We start from the raw sequence: 15124 nt of genomic DNA on the forward strand, positions 1-15124 counted from the left end.
TCTTGCCTTTCTCTAGTCACCTTCAAAGCTGCAAAGATAATTCTGTGTTTCCTGACCCACTTTTCCTGTATATCTAGATCTCCTATATACTATGCATAAATCAGTCACCAGTAAAAACAGTTTTTTGAATGCAGCTTTGGTAGCGATCAGAGTGAAGCCGAGATCAGCGGAGGATATCCTGGATGGAGTTGGGCTATACCATTCTTCTATACAGGAAGCAAAACACTTTCAAGCCCTTTTGTTACAGACACGCCTTCTAGATATGGCTTTAATATTATACAGAATGTCTTCTTAAAAGGGGTTGTCCATTTTTGAAAGTTCATTTACGGTAGTTAGAAGATTCTCTGAGATGCTACTACATGAGCAGATCTCCCAGTGATCAGTTGTGATCTGTGCCGGAACTTGATAGCCTTAATTTGCCTGCAGCACTCACGCAGGAGTCATGAGGTATTACACCCTACCTATTATCAGTCATATATTTATCTGCTGGGTCCTCCACAGTCTTTTTGTCGTTGTCTATGTATTCTGATTATTAGAAGGATAGTTTTCTCCACTTTTTCAATCACTCGGAAAGTCCTAATGGAGACATTTTTGTTTTTACTAAACCACACCCATGTTACTACTTTTCTGTTAATGGGAAAAACAATGTCAGAATGACTTTGGGATAGTGGGGAAGCGGGGCTCCTATCCTGTTCCACAGGCTAAGGGGCCCTATGCTATACCTAATCTTAGGGATACTCCTGATGGTGGAGAGGCCTGAGTCTCCTTCCTGGCCCTGCTCCTGACCAGTCTTTATCTGATACTCTCTCCCTCCAGAGAGACATGGGACAGGGGTGGGATGAAACCCACAGATACAGACATACAAGGGAAACCTAAAACTCTGTCACACACACACACACACACACACACACACACACACACACACACACACACGATAAGGCAAACAGAGATTCAGGAAGAAAAAAAAAAGAGCAAGGAGGAGTCTGGGGCACCACACCTCACAGACCAACATAGAATAAACTATAGCTGGCATGGGTAGAAGGATTCAACCGGCGTAAATAGGAGAGGAGCAGATGTGATAGGTCTCCCTACAACATGTGACCAAAGGAGCAAATAGACTAGCAGAGACTAACTCTTGTTTGCCTGCCTATGAATCAGCACACAGCAGGGCGATGCCCAAGTTTTGCCTCTATTTTGACACCAGAGCCCCTGCTCAGCTTTTCAAGAATACTTTCTGTCACACAGTTGGTCATATTGGCTTTTTTTTGTAAAAAATAAAGGTATTTTGTACATTTTTGCCATTCCAGAACATTTTTTTGCTATTTTAGGAGTAAATGCCCCCTCAAAAAACTGTTTTTTTTGGGAAATTATGGCTACATTCGTAATATCAGTATGCTGGACAGACCAGTAAGGCATTTAGGGGTCCCTTTAGAAATCCAGGGGTTAGAAAAGAGGGTACGGAGTATTAGAGGAAAGTAAGGCCCCTGGGTATGTGGGGGTCCTCTTGGGATTTGTGATGAGTTCCACTTGTACATCTGCCGACTTCTCCCCATTAGACTTTCTGTTGAGCGGTCTCGTGGGCCGCTGAGCCTTGGAGCCACATGCCGGCATAGAAGACCTGGTAGCGGTGCTTCCACATGATGAAGCAGGCCGCCAGGCACACCAGGGCGAGGAGAAGGTTCAGAGACATCTGCAGAAGGACGAAGAGTTTGATGGTGGTGGTGACAGCGTCGCAGTCAGCCACGTTCTGGTAGAGGAAGGTGCGGCTCAGGGGGTCTGACGGGTCCAGGGTGCACTGACACGAGCCGTCAGCCATCTTGCATGTGTACTTGATGATCTGGGTGTAATGGTGAGCGGCAAAAGCCACGGCCAGGACGCAGATGACCAAGCTCAGGGCACTGAGCAGGAAATACAGCAGCTGGAAAACAGGCAAGAAAATGTCATAAAAGAGGCAAAGGGGCCTTAACACTAGAAGTCCCAGAGAGGGGTCATTTGACATTTCTACCATTGGAACCCTATAGAGCTCGAAAGTCTTGGGATTTCTAGTGTTAAAGAATAAATATTAACACACTAAAAGGAAGAATATGAAAAATGATGTGTGTCTCCATGGTTACAGACTACAAACAAAACCCTTGTAGTCAGATATTTCAGTCATCCTCTATTCTCCTCTCTACTGACAGAAAATAGGGAGTCTGTAACCATGGAAACATATAGCCCTGTGTGAGAGCTGCAGACAGAAAACACAGATCTTATTTTACATTGTCTATTTTCAAAGATTCTTCATTTGATATTTTAAGATAATGCAAAGTGAAAATCTCCCACAGGTGTAACCGAAAATGTCACTCTACACGCGAAGAAAACACGATCAAAAGAAAACTCACATGACCGACCCCGGGGCGAGAAAACCCCCCAGGAGGAGCACACAGCGGAGAGTTACTGCACCAACCACTCAGCCTCAGATCTTGTGACTATGAACAGGGCAAGTGAGGACGGGAGAAGTCACACACCCGCCCTGCACATACAGCCATATACCACAGACTGCGCCACTATATATACTGTATATATATATATATGAGAGAGCGAGGTCACCAAACTCACCTTCAAGGCAAACTGTCCAGACGTTCTCTCATCAGACTGATAGGGAAGACAGAGCAGGATCAGACCCAAGATGGCCACAAGGCTGACCTAAAATACACAGCACAGTCACATATAGGGGCGGTATTACAGCAGTTATATACTTGTACATAGGGGCAGTATTATAGTAGTTATATTCCTGTACATAGGGTCAGTATTATAGTAGTTATATTCTTGTACATAGGGGGCAGTATTATAGCAGTTATATTCTTGTACATAGGGGGCAGTATTATAGTAGTTATATTCCTGTACATAGGGGCAGTATTATAGTAGTTATATTCTTGTACATAGGAGCATTATTATAGTAGTTATATTCTTGTACATAGGAGCAGTATTATAGTAGTTATATTCTTGTACATAGGAGCATTATTATAGTAGTTATAATCTTGTACATAGGAGCAGTATTATAGTAGTTATATTCTTGTACATAGGGGGCAGTATTATAGTAGTTATATTCCTGTACATAGGGGGCAGTATTATAGTAGTTATATTCTTGTACATAGGAACAGTATTATAGTAGTTATATTCTTGTACATAGGGGCAGTATTATAGTAATTATATTCTTGTATATAGGGGCAGTATTATAGTAGTTGTATTCTTGTACACAGGGGCAGTATTATAGTAGTTACATTCTTGTATATTGGGGGCAGTATTATAGTAGTTATATTCTTGTACATAGGGACAGTATTATAGTAGTTATATTCTTGTATATAGGGGCAGTATTATAGTAGTTGTATTCTTGTACATAGGGGCAGTATTATAGTAGTTACATTCTTGTATATTGGGGCAGTATTATAGTAGTTATATTCTTGTACATAGGGACAGTATTATAGTAGTTATATTCTTGTATATAGGGAGTAGTATTATAGTAGTTATATTCTTGGACATAGGGGCAGTATTATAGTAGTTATATTCTTGTACATAGGGGACGGTATTATAGTAGTCACATTCTTGTATATAGGGAGTAGTATTATAGTAGTTATATTCTTGGACATAGGGGCAGTATTATAGTAGTTATATTCTTGTACATAGGAGCAATATTATAGTAGTTATATTCTTGTACATAGAGGCAGTATTATAGTAGTTATATTCTTGTACATAGGGGCAGTATTATAGTAGTTATATTCTTGTACATAGGGGGCAGTATTATAGTAGTTATATTCTTGTACATAGGAGCAGTATTATAGTAGTTATATTCTTGTACATAGGAGCAGTATTATAGTAGCTATATTCTTGTACATAGGAGCAGTATTATAGTAGTTATATTCTTGTACATAGGGGGCAGTATTATAGTAGTTATATTCTTGTACATAGGAGCAGTATTATAGTAGTTATATTCTTGTACATAGGAGCAGTATTATAGTAGTTATATTCTTGTACATAGAGGGCAGTATTATAGTAGTTATATTCTTGTACATAGAGGGCAGTATTATAGTAGTTATATGTTAGTACACAGGTCGCAGTTGTATTATTTATCTGGTATCTATAGTACTGTTGGACTTTCTAGTATTTACAGTGAAACTTCCACTCTCTCCTATGAATAATAAGGTTATTTACTCTCCGCCCTGTGTGTTGGATATTTTCCTCCTTTGCTATCAGCTGAGAATCTTGTGACACTCATAGAATATGAAAAACAACAAGACTCTGATAACATGAAGGCAAATATTTTTAAAGGACACCTGACAAACTACACACACAAGGTGTATGTGTATATATACAGTATACAGTATATGTGCACATTACAGCAGTGCAGAGTATTTAAACATACGTGTTGATCATATAGGGTACAGTTATCTCTGACCCATGTAGTGATATATGGGTTGTACGTGAAGTGTCATGATAGGAGACAAGTTGGAGATCACAGAAGCAGGGGAATGGAGAGGGGGGCGTGGGGCACATAAGCCCATCCTTCAAACATGAGGACCCCCATATATATGCTGCACAGGGCCCCTATAATGTAAACCGAAGTGTCATATAGTGACAGCTATAACAACACCAAAAACATCAATAGTGACAACCACAGTGCCCACATAGCAGCAGCTTTGGTACTCCTACAGCAGTGCCGGTCCATGTACCCATGACAGTGTCATCTACAGGATCGCTATAGCAACAGCTCCCCTGAAATTCCTATAGTGCCCCTATAATGTGCTAACCACAGCGCCCCCATAATTATATCCATATCTATATACGAGGGTGAGCTTCATGGAGAAATCCCATCCAGAATACCGGCCTATGATGGCCTGCCAATGTACTGCGCCAAACCTTCAAAGGCAAGAAGAGGGACATATACTGTGATGAGGGGAGCAATGTTTTAGCTAGGCCACAGCCCTAACCTCATCGGTCCTCTTTTGTATGCACATACAGAAATAGAGCCCCGAGGGAAGTCCCTCCATGTACCCGCCATTACAGTACACTTTACATGCCCCCTTTATAGCATGATGCCTCAGGAGTCCTCACACAATATATTGTACGCTGAGTGCACCCCCATATTATAGGGCCTCCCACACAATATAATGCCCCCCTCAGCGCCTCCCACATAATGCCCTCTCTTTCCCTCCCACACAATTTAAAAGCCCCTTCAGTGCCTCCTACACAATTTAATACCCCTCAATGCCACCCACATAGTGTTATACCTCCTCAGTCTCTCCCACCAAATATAATGCCCCCCCAAGCGCCTTTCACACACTATAATGCCCCCTCAGTGCCTCACACAAAAATATAGTGCCCACTCAGTACTTTCCACTCAATATAATGACCTTCAGCACCTCCACAAAGTAAAATGTTCTTACTGTTCTTACGCTGTATTTTACCCCTTAGTGCCTCCCACACAGATGCACCCCAGAGCCCCTCACACAGTATAATGTCCCCACACAGTATGATGCCCCCACAATACATTACTCCACAAAGTATGATGCCCCCCACACAGTATACTGTTTTCAAATGCCCCCACACATATTATGAAGTCCCCTCAGTACTTCTTACACAATATGATGACCCACCGTGCCCCCAGACAGTATAATGCCCTCAATGTCCCCCTCACACACTATGATGCCGCTACAGACACATTCACACATTATGATGCCCCCACAGTACATTTCCCCACAAACATTATGCCCCCCACAGTGCATCCTCACATTCTGATGCCACCATTGTGGGCCCAATACATTGATATACCCACAGTGTACTCGTACAGTACAATGCCCCCACAATACTCCTTGTACAGTATAATGCCCCCACAATACTTTCATACATTATGATGCCCCCGTAGTAATCCTCATACAGTATGATAGTCCGACAGTGCCCCTCATAGAGTATGATGCCTCTATAGAACCCCTCATACAGTATGATGCCCCCACTCATTATGATGCCCCCACAGTACCCCTCATACAGTATGATGCCCCCACAGTAGCCTTCATCCAGTTTGATGCCTCTATAGTACCCCTCATACAGTTTGATGTCCCCATAGCGCCCCCACTCATTATGATGCTCCGACAGTACCCCTCATACAGTATGATGCCCCCACAATACCCCCCATACAGTATAATGCCTCCATAGTACCCCTCATACAGTATGATGTCCCCACAGTGCCGCCACTCACTATGAATGATGCCCCCACAGAACCCCTCGTACTGTATGATGCTTACACACACAGGCTGGATGATGGAGCTGGGAGGTGTATTATATAGATACAACTGAAATTGGGACATAGCGCCCATATCCCAGGCCTGCTGCCCAAGTCCAGGACTATACCCCTGGACCCAGGATAGTTGGGAGATACACCTCCTGACGAAGCGAGAGGCAAAACGCGCGTCGAGGTGCTGGGCGCTGTGGTCTGCCATCTGGGTCTAATATTAGTGGTTTCCTGATGTCAAGGGAGGAATTTTGGGTCAAGACTGCTAATGGAGTCTTCGTTTAGGATCCAGAGACGGTGCCCCATTAATGCTGTATACCAGTGCCGATATATATCAATGTATATAAGACAAAGAACACAGACATGCTCTCTTTTCAGCCAGCATCACCAACTGACTTGGTTTTAATGAGATAGATCCAATTATACAGTAAGTAAGCCTAAATAACCTTGAAACTAACGAAGGAGTGCATTCACTCCCCAATTTCTCACATCACTCCTGCCCTCCCGTACATTCCTTTTGTGTGAACATTACTGATAAGAGTTTATAGCTTCACATCTGGCTTCATCATCTTTAGTTAACTCCTTCATGATTATACAACTTTGAATTATACTATAGGTCTGTGCAATTGCTACACAGACAGACAGATAATTTTGCATCTACATCTACATTTTGATTTAGTTATATACACAGATATTCTTATTACGTTTAAATAAACATACTACAGCTCAGGTGACCTCCACACTGATACCTACCAGCTTTAACGGAAGCTTCTTTCTCCTGGCACTAGGTTGATATACATACCCTATGAATGCTGTGGTGTTTTCCTTGAATGATGTACTGTCTTAGATATTGGAAAATATGTTAACCCTATGATTGTTTTCACTCATGCTCATTGGGCCGCAGATTTGGCTGCCATTTGAGATCTATGTTCCAGGCTGAATGTATATCTTATCTACTGAGTTGCACTTGCACTATATTTTAGCTGTGTTAGGCTATCAGATCTGTCTATATCTATTGATACCCAGGAATCTATATACACATACGTTGTATTAATACCTAAACTGATATCATGGCTGTTCCACAATGCACCAGGTTGTCTTTGTATGATTTTATGGGGTAGGGTTCTTTTAAAACTTTTTGTGTGTATCAGCATTAAATAAATTTTGTAATATAAATATGATAGAATGAAATATGATAAATTCTCTAACTATAATGGATGTTCTATGAATTATTGAATAGTTATACCTGCAGAACACTTTTTTTCGGTTCTATAGTTGGGAGATACTGTGTGCCAGTGCGAGCAGAGGCCACAGGGATTATTGACCATGGGTCATTTTGGCATGATGATTGGGGCACTAGGAGTCGCCCGTGTATCTCATGTGACAGGTACGAGGATGTTTTCCAGCTCAGTATGTGAGCATTGAGAATTTCATGTAAAATCCGTGTCATGTGCAGCCCGTCACAAGCTCTGCCGCACGCACCAAGAGCCTCATTCCCTATTCATCCTGCAAAAACAGATATTCTACAGGCGGCGGCGGGTTCTGTTCCCCGGAGCGTGATGTGCGGGGTGTACACAGCGGCCGGGAGCTCGGTAAATGTGCAAAGATATTCCCAGTCATACACATAATGGTCTGGAAATCAGTATGTCTGGTAAATATCCCCCCCCTGTCACCCCGGCCACCGCGCTCAGGATCTGATTATATAATCCGCAGCCGCATCTCCTGAGGAGAATGAGAAATGTCAGGGTGCACATACTTTTGCAACTAATCCTTTTTCTTTTTTTTTGTTTTGATGCATCTAAAAGAAAAATGAAAAACAGCTTTGCAAATAAAAAAATATTATAAATTAGGCCAATAGTGAAGAAAAGACACAATTTGGCCATTTTTTGGGGGGAGGGGTTGTCTTTACAGTATTCATTGTGTGGTAAAAATGACTTGGCAACGGAATTTTCCAAATAATGGTGAAGACGAGAACCTTTGGCAGAGGCATGGCTGCCAATGCAACTCATCAGCCCCTCCTCATCGTGCTTTGGGAGGGCCTTAGGGCGGCTTTGCACGTTGCGACATCACACGTGCAATGTCGGTGGGGTCAAATCGAAAGTGACGCACTTCCGGCGTCACTTTCGACATCGTACTGTGTAAATGCTAGATGATATGATGAACGAGCGCCAAAACGTCGTTATCGTATCATCATTGCATTCACCGACATTTCCATAATGCCGGTGCCGCGACAGGTACGATGTTGTTCCTCGTTGCTGCGGCAGCACACATCGCTGTGTGTGAAGCCGCAGGAGCGAGGAACATCTCCTTACCTGTCGCCGGTGGCTATACGGAAGGAAGGAGGTGGGCGGGATGTTTACAACCTGCTCATCTCCGCCCCTCCGCCGCTATTGACCGCCTGCCGTGTGACGTCGCTATGACGCCGCATGACCCGCCCCCTTAGGAAGCAGACGGGTCGCCGGCCAGAGCGACGGTCGCAGGGCAGGTGAGTGCATGTGAAGCTGGCGTAGCGATAATGTTCGCTACGCCAGCTATCACACGATATCGTACCTGCGACGGGGGCGGGGACTATCGCGTGCGACATCGCAGCATCGGCTTGCGATGTCGCAACGTGCAAAGCCCGCCTAAATGGATGCCCCAAAAAGAACTTGTCACCTATTGTGAGTGATTATATAATAATAATAATAATAATAATCTTTATTTCTATATCGCCAACATATTCCGCAGCGCTTTACAATTCAGGGGGTTCAAAACAAACAAGTAACAGTTACACAGTAGGGATCAGAGCTAACACCGATCCCTGCTGTTAAAGGCAGGTGCTGTCTGCGCAACACAGCCTGCTTCATGACAGAAATGGTTATAGGGGATGAATTTATGATTGGTGGGGGTCTCACGAATGGGATCCCCACTAATCCTGACAACGGGGTCCTGTTCAATGTCTTTCTGAGCGGTAGTAACGTCCAGAAAAGGTCAGAAAACTTCTGTTGACAGATCTTGCATCTGTACATGTCAGTGCTTAGTACTCTAAGTGCACAGAGGTGTGCTGTAGTTAATAGGTGGGAGTCTGATTTACATTAGTGACCTTTGTGTAGTGTGGGCATATTTTATTATTTGGGAAACCATCAACAAGAAGACTGACACCTGCTGCAACCCCCTTTTAGGGACTAAATTTCTTTAAGAAGAAGGATCTCCTATCAGAATGGATCCTTGGGATTTAGATCTCCATGAAGAATGATCCCCTATCAGAATGGATCCTTAGGATTTAGATCTCCATGAGGAATGATCCCCTATCAGAATGGATCCTTAGGATTTAGATCTCCATGAAGAATTATCCCCTATCAGAATGGATCCTTAGGATTTAGATCTCCATGAAGAATAATCCCCTATCAGAATGGATGCTTAGGATTTAGATCTCCATGAGGAATGATCCCCTATCAGAATGGATGCTTAGGATTTAGATCTCCATGAGGAATGATCCCCTATCAGAATGGATCCTTAGGATTTAGATCTCCATGAAGAATGATCCCCTATCAGAATGGATCCTTAGGATTTAGATCTCCATGAAGAATTATCCCATATCAGAATAGATCCTTAGGATTTAGATCTCCATGAAGAATGATCCCCTATCAGTATGGATCCTTAGGATTTTGATCTCAATGGCCTTCTAAATTACAGAACTGATGGAGAGATTTATTTCTGAATCAATGGATCCATCAACAGCAGCTTATTAATAGTTTCCATGTAAAAAAAAACCCCAAAAAAGATACTATATAGATGATTCACTTTAACCATTATGATCTCAAAATGTGAAATAGACACTCACTATGAATGAAAGATCCATCAACAGAAGCTTCTTTAGTTTTTTTTTTTATAAAAAGAAAAAGTATAATGTAATTAAGATATGATTTAGGTTCTGGTTGCTAGATTTTACTTTCAAGGTTCTTTATAGAGAGCTACAGTACTAACAATGATGGATCCGTCAACAGAAGCTTGATATTTTCTATGTAAAAAAAAATATCATAACATGGAATGAAGATACTATATACAGTAACTGCTGGATTTTACCTTCTCCACTTTGAGCTCAAAGTCTTAAATAGACATCTATTAAGAATAATGGATCCATCAACAGAAGCTTATAGCTAGTTTCCAATAAAAAAAATGAAAAAAACAAAAAATTGATTAAAAATTGTGTATAGATGCTGATTGTTTTTCCCCACTTTGAGCTCAAATAATTAAATAGACTTAGGCCCCTTCCACACACGAGTTTTTTGCCATCAGTCACAATCAGTTTTTTCGATGGATCGACGGATCCGACGCAGATTGTTGCTAAACTGATGCGATGGATCCGTTTTTCGACAGATCTGACTAGCTGGTGGCTAAATAATAAATTGGAGCATGTTCCGTTAAAAAACCACCGCTAGATTACATATTTTAACGGATTATGACGGATCCTGCGCCCATAGGCTTCCATTCTACCAAACGACGGACGGCGAAGGATGCATCGCTGTCCGTTTTTTTCGGCGTAGATAAAAAACGTTATTGTGGCTGTCGTCTCTGTCCGCCGGACAAACATTTTTTGACGGGTGAAACGTGAGGCCATCCGTTGCAATCCGTCGCTAATACAAGTCGATGAGAGAAAACAGATCCAGCGGTATCAGTCGCCGCATCCGTTTTTTTCAAAATTCAATGGATTGTGACTGATGGCAAAAAACTGATGTGTGAAAAGGGCCTAAGAGTAATGGATCCGTGAACAGAAGCTTGTTGTTAGTTTCTATGTAAGGCTAAGTTCACATTTCCGTTGTTTTCCATCAGTCACATGCGTTGCTTGACGCATGTAACTGATGCGTTGTTCAACGGATGACAAAGAAAAGAATTTCATTGTCGGACTCCGTTGTGTGCGGGGGGCGGAGCTGAGGACGTCAGTGCCGTGGTCTGCATGGCTGGGGACAGGTGAGTGAGTGTGTGTGTGTGTACACATGCGGAGTGCAGGAGGGGGCGGAGCCGTGGAGCTGAGGACAAGTGTGTGTGTGTGTGTGTGTGTGTGAGAGAGAGAGAACACATGCGGAGAACGGGAGGGGGCAAAGCCGAGTGGTGAAGTGTCGGCCTCCTTGCACACTGTATCCAGGGTAAATATCGGGTAACTAAAAGCAAAGCACTTTTTGCTTGGTTACCCGATATTTACCTTGGTTACCAGCATACACCGCTTAGCACGGGCTCCCTGCACACGTAACCAGTGTAAATATCGGGTAACTAACCAAAGCGCAGTGCTTGGTTACCCGATGTTTATCCTGGTTACGGGTGCAGGGAGCCAGAGAGCGCATGCGCAGCAAAATCATACGGATCGTGCTGTTCAAAAAACGTTACAGGCTGCGTTGTTCCCGCCCGGCGGTCAGTTAAAAAACGACTGACCACGACGCAGCGGATGCAACGCAGCATCATCAGTCACAATCCGTCACTAATAGAAGTCTATGGGGAAAAACAGGATTCCTGCAAAATATTTTGCAGGATACCGTAATTCCTCTAGGCGACGGATTGTGACTGATGCAAAACAACGGAAGTGTGAAGATAAAATAAAATAGCAAAAATGGAATGAAGGTACTATATAGTTGCTGAATTTTACTTTCACTATGAGCTAAAAGTATTAAGTAGACACCTACATAGACTTTTATCATTGTCCACTCATCATTTTAAGTAGACATTGACTAAGATCCATAAACAGAAGCTTGTAGTTAATCTCCAAGTTAACAAATAAAATAAAAAAAAAGACTAAAAAAGTAACAAGAATGCTACATAGCTGCTGGATTTTTCTTTCGCCATAACGCACTCAAACTACCAAATAGACATGAAGACACAATGAAGGATCCGTCAACAGAAACTTGCTGATAGTTTCTATGTAAAATAAAACTGCAAAAAAAAAAAAAAGTATGAAAATACTATGTGAATGCTGGCTTTTACTTTTATCATAATGAACTCAAAGTACTAAATAGACATCAATTTAGAATAAAGGATCCGTCAACAGAAGCTTGTTGTTAGTTTCTATGCAAAAAAAACAAACTGCTATGAGAATACTAAATGAATGCGGGCTTTTATTTTTGCCATAATGCACTCAATGTACTAAACAGACTCCATATCACAATAATGGATCCGTCAACAGAAGCTTGTTGTTAGTTTCCATGAAAAAAAAATGCAATGAAGATACCACATTAAATTTAAGAAGCTGGGGGCTTCTAAGGAGGTCACAAATCCCAAGTGTTACAATGATTTCTCAGCTTCCCATAACTAAACTCTTTACATAAAGTGACCTAAAAAACCCGAACACCAGATATATGACGTGCAGCGTAACGTAATATGCCTATTAGACTCTGATCTGTCACCACAGAGAGGGTCTTTCTCTGAAGCCTGAGCTCCGCAAGATTAGTCCTGTTATTTTTAGCACATAGTATTGGGCCTTAGTCACAGCTGAGGGTTTGTTACATTGTTTTCAGCCTAGAAAAGCCTCTGTGAGCTAAACAGCCTGATACAGAGTAAGTTACAAACATCTAGACAACAAAAAAGGCTCAAAACAAACAATGATGTATCGACCAATCATCTCTCTCCTCTTCTGACAGTTTGTTACAATTTGTAACAAACTGTCCGAACAGGACATAATGGGCCGATTCATGATCACTTTTGAGCTTTTTCTGTCGTCTAGCTTTTTTTTACCTTTTTCATCAGGTTTTAAGTTTTAATTTACACCTTATTTTTTTTTTAATTTAATTTGCACTTTATGTTTTTGGTTTTTTTTGCCATTGTTGATGGTTTTTTTAATATACCAGATGTTTTTGACTGATTCGTCAACTACAATTTTTTAAGAAGGCGCAACAATTTTGTCGCAAATATAGTCTAGGCCCCCAAGAACTAATTTTATGTACCCCTGAAATTTTTGCAACTTTTTTTTGCTTAGAATACAGACAAAAATAAAGAAAGTTTTTGACTCTCTGCAAAGGTTATGCACCGCCGGCGCCATTTTGAAGAATTTGTTGTAAAAAAAACCCAGTAAATATCCCCCCAAAAAATAAAAATGCCGCCATTTCATTGTTTACGTTTTTTTTTAAACACCTTTTTTCTTTCTTGTTGTATTCACTCCTGTATTTACAACATTTATAAAAGTGCGAATTAAATAAAAAAAAAAAATTAGGCACAAAATAAAACCTGACAAAAAAGATAAAAAAAAAAACTACACATCAAAATTTGCACAAAATTAAAAAAAATGCTGTTTATTTCCGTCTCTGTTTGTGACCCCTTAGCGCAAAAAATGCACAAATGTCGCAAAAATTGTGCAAAGTTTTAGGTGTGCATTAAATCCCTGGAAGGGAGGAGAGGAATGGCGGACGTTTGCGCCAAATTTGTCAATTTTCTGTCACAAGTAATGAATCAGGCAAAAAAAACATCTTGAAATCCTAAAATACTCCCCAAAAAAATGAAGACATAAAAAAGTCACTTTAAAAAAGGTGCAAAAAAAGAGCAAAAATATAAATAATTTGCAAAAACAGGCACAAATGTAATAATAAATCGGATATGAAAAGTGATAAATCCCCCCAAAAAATGCCTATGATGTGTTTATCTCACAGAGGATCATCTAGACTGAATGCAATGGTAACAAACCCTCAGCTGTGCTGTTTTTTCCAGGCTCTGGATATAAAGATGAATGTTCTCATTCACTGACAGCAAGCAGAGATTTAGAAAAATAGTGATGCATTAAAACACAAAGGCCCCGGAGAAAGGACAGGGAGACCGATTTGGTTTCAGCAATGCTGATGGGTGACAACCAATATGGCCGCCAACGCCGCACCCTGGCAGTTTTCACTCAGCTTTCCCAGACTCCTGAATGTCAGACCAGTCCGGTTTGGGAGCGGCCATCAATATTTTGATTTTAGCAAAAAGTTGCTAAAAACGACTCCCAACATTTTTTTTTAACATCCCGTAAAGTTTGTATAGTGATATAGATTATTATTAACTCATTCCTTCCCGTTTTTTGGGGTGAACGCCACCCATGACATGAGCTCAGTGCCCCCCCCCCCCCCATTTTTTCTTTATTTACCCCCCCCCCTCGTTCCGGATCTGTATAAAGGGTTACTGCATGCAGAGCCCGTATGCTTACGATGATGCCGGCCCAGTGTGGGGTGTCTCTGACTAGTAACGAGGAGCAGTTGACGGCCATAATGATTGCCACCGCTGTGATTGACACGCCGAGGGTCAGCTGGAGCAAAGCCACCAGGAGCGGGAAGCGGCAGCCGCAGCAGGTCTGCGCGTCGTCCTTCCGCCCGGCTTTTTCATCCTTTTTTGTCCTTTTCTTTTTGTCTCCTCCGGCCTTGTTCTCCTGGGGGGTCTCCGTCGTCCCCTTAGCCTTGTGATCCCGGTCCCTCGACTCGTGCTTCTCCTCCGCTCCCATGCTGCTGCGTTCACGCCGGGCGTTGCCTCTTTGCGATCGCCAGGGATCCTGGTATTTGGGAATGGCCGGCTTCGACTAATATGGAAGGCATTTGGAACAGATTCTCGAAAGCCCTTGAATGCCTCTTAGAGGCCGCAGTGAAGGGGGGGCTTCGAGGGGATACCAGACTGCCAACCTGCAGGGCGAGGGCTCGGGTAGGATGGCGAGGCGAGGTGGGGGGTGGATTTTTTTTTTCGTGACAAGCAAGACTTAAATATTTTAGTAGGCCCTAGGAAATCTTCCCATGAAGCTGTGCGCCCCCAGGCTCTTGCTTTTGGGGTCAGTCGAGTCCTCACGCAGAGAGGAGAGTGACAGCCCCGGCAGCGCAAATCTCACATAATAATGACTTAACGGCTGACACCGAACCGTCGCGTGAAACGCACTGCTCT

The 15124-nt window shown here is 42.3% G+C and overlaps 1 protein-coding gene across 1 annotated transcript; it reads right to left on the reverse strand.

Moving 5' to 3' along the window:
- Window positions 1-236: 236 nt before the first annotated feature.
- On the reverse strand, window positions 237-14914 carry SSPN (sarcospan). Its single transcript, XM_075343755.1, has 3 exons — window positions 14406-14914; window positions 2599-2685; window positions 237-1918 (listed from the first exon to the last, which is right to left on the reverse strand). Exons 1-3 carry the CDS (start codon window positions 14694-14696, stop codon window positions 1553-1555), a joined length of 744 nt encoding a protein of 247 aa, XP_075199870.1. The 5' UTR covers window positions 14697-14914; the 3' UTR covers window positions 237-1552.
- Between the last annotated feature and the right edge of the window lie 210 nt (window positions 14915-15124).

This window comes from Anomaloglossus baeobatrachus, chromosome 4, assembly GCF_048569485.1.
Source record: "Anomaloglossus baeobatrachus isolate aAnoBae1 chromosome 4, aAnoBae1.hap1, whole genome shotgun sequence".
In the NCBI taxonomy this organism is placed as follows: Eukaryota; Metazoa; Chordata; class Amphibia; order Anura; family Aromobatidae; genus Anomaloglossus; species Anomaloglossus baeobatrachus.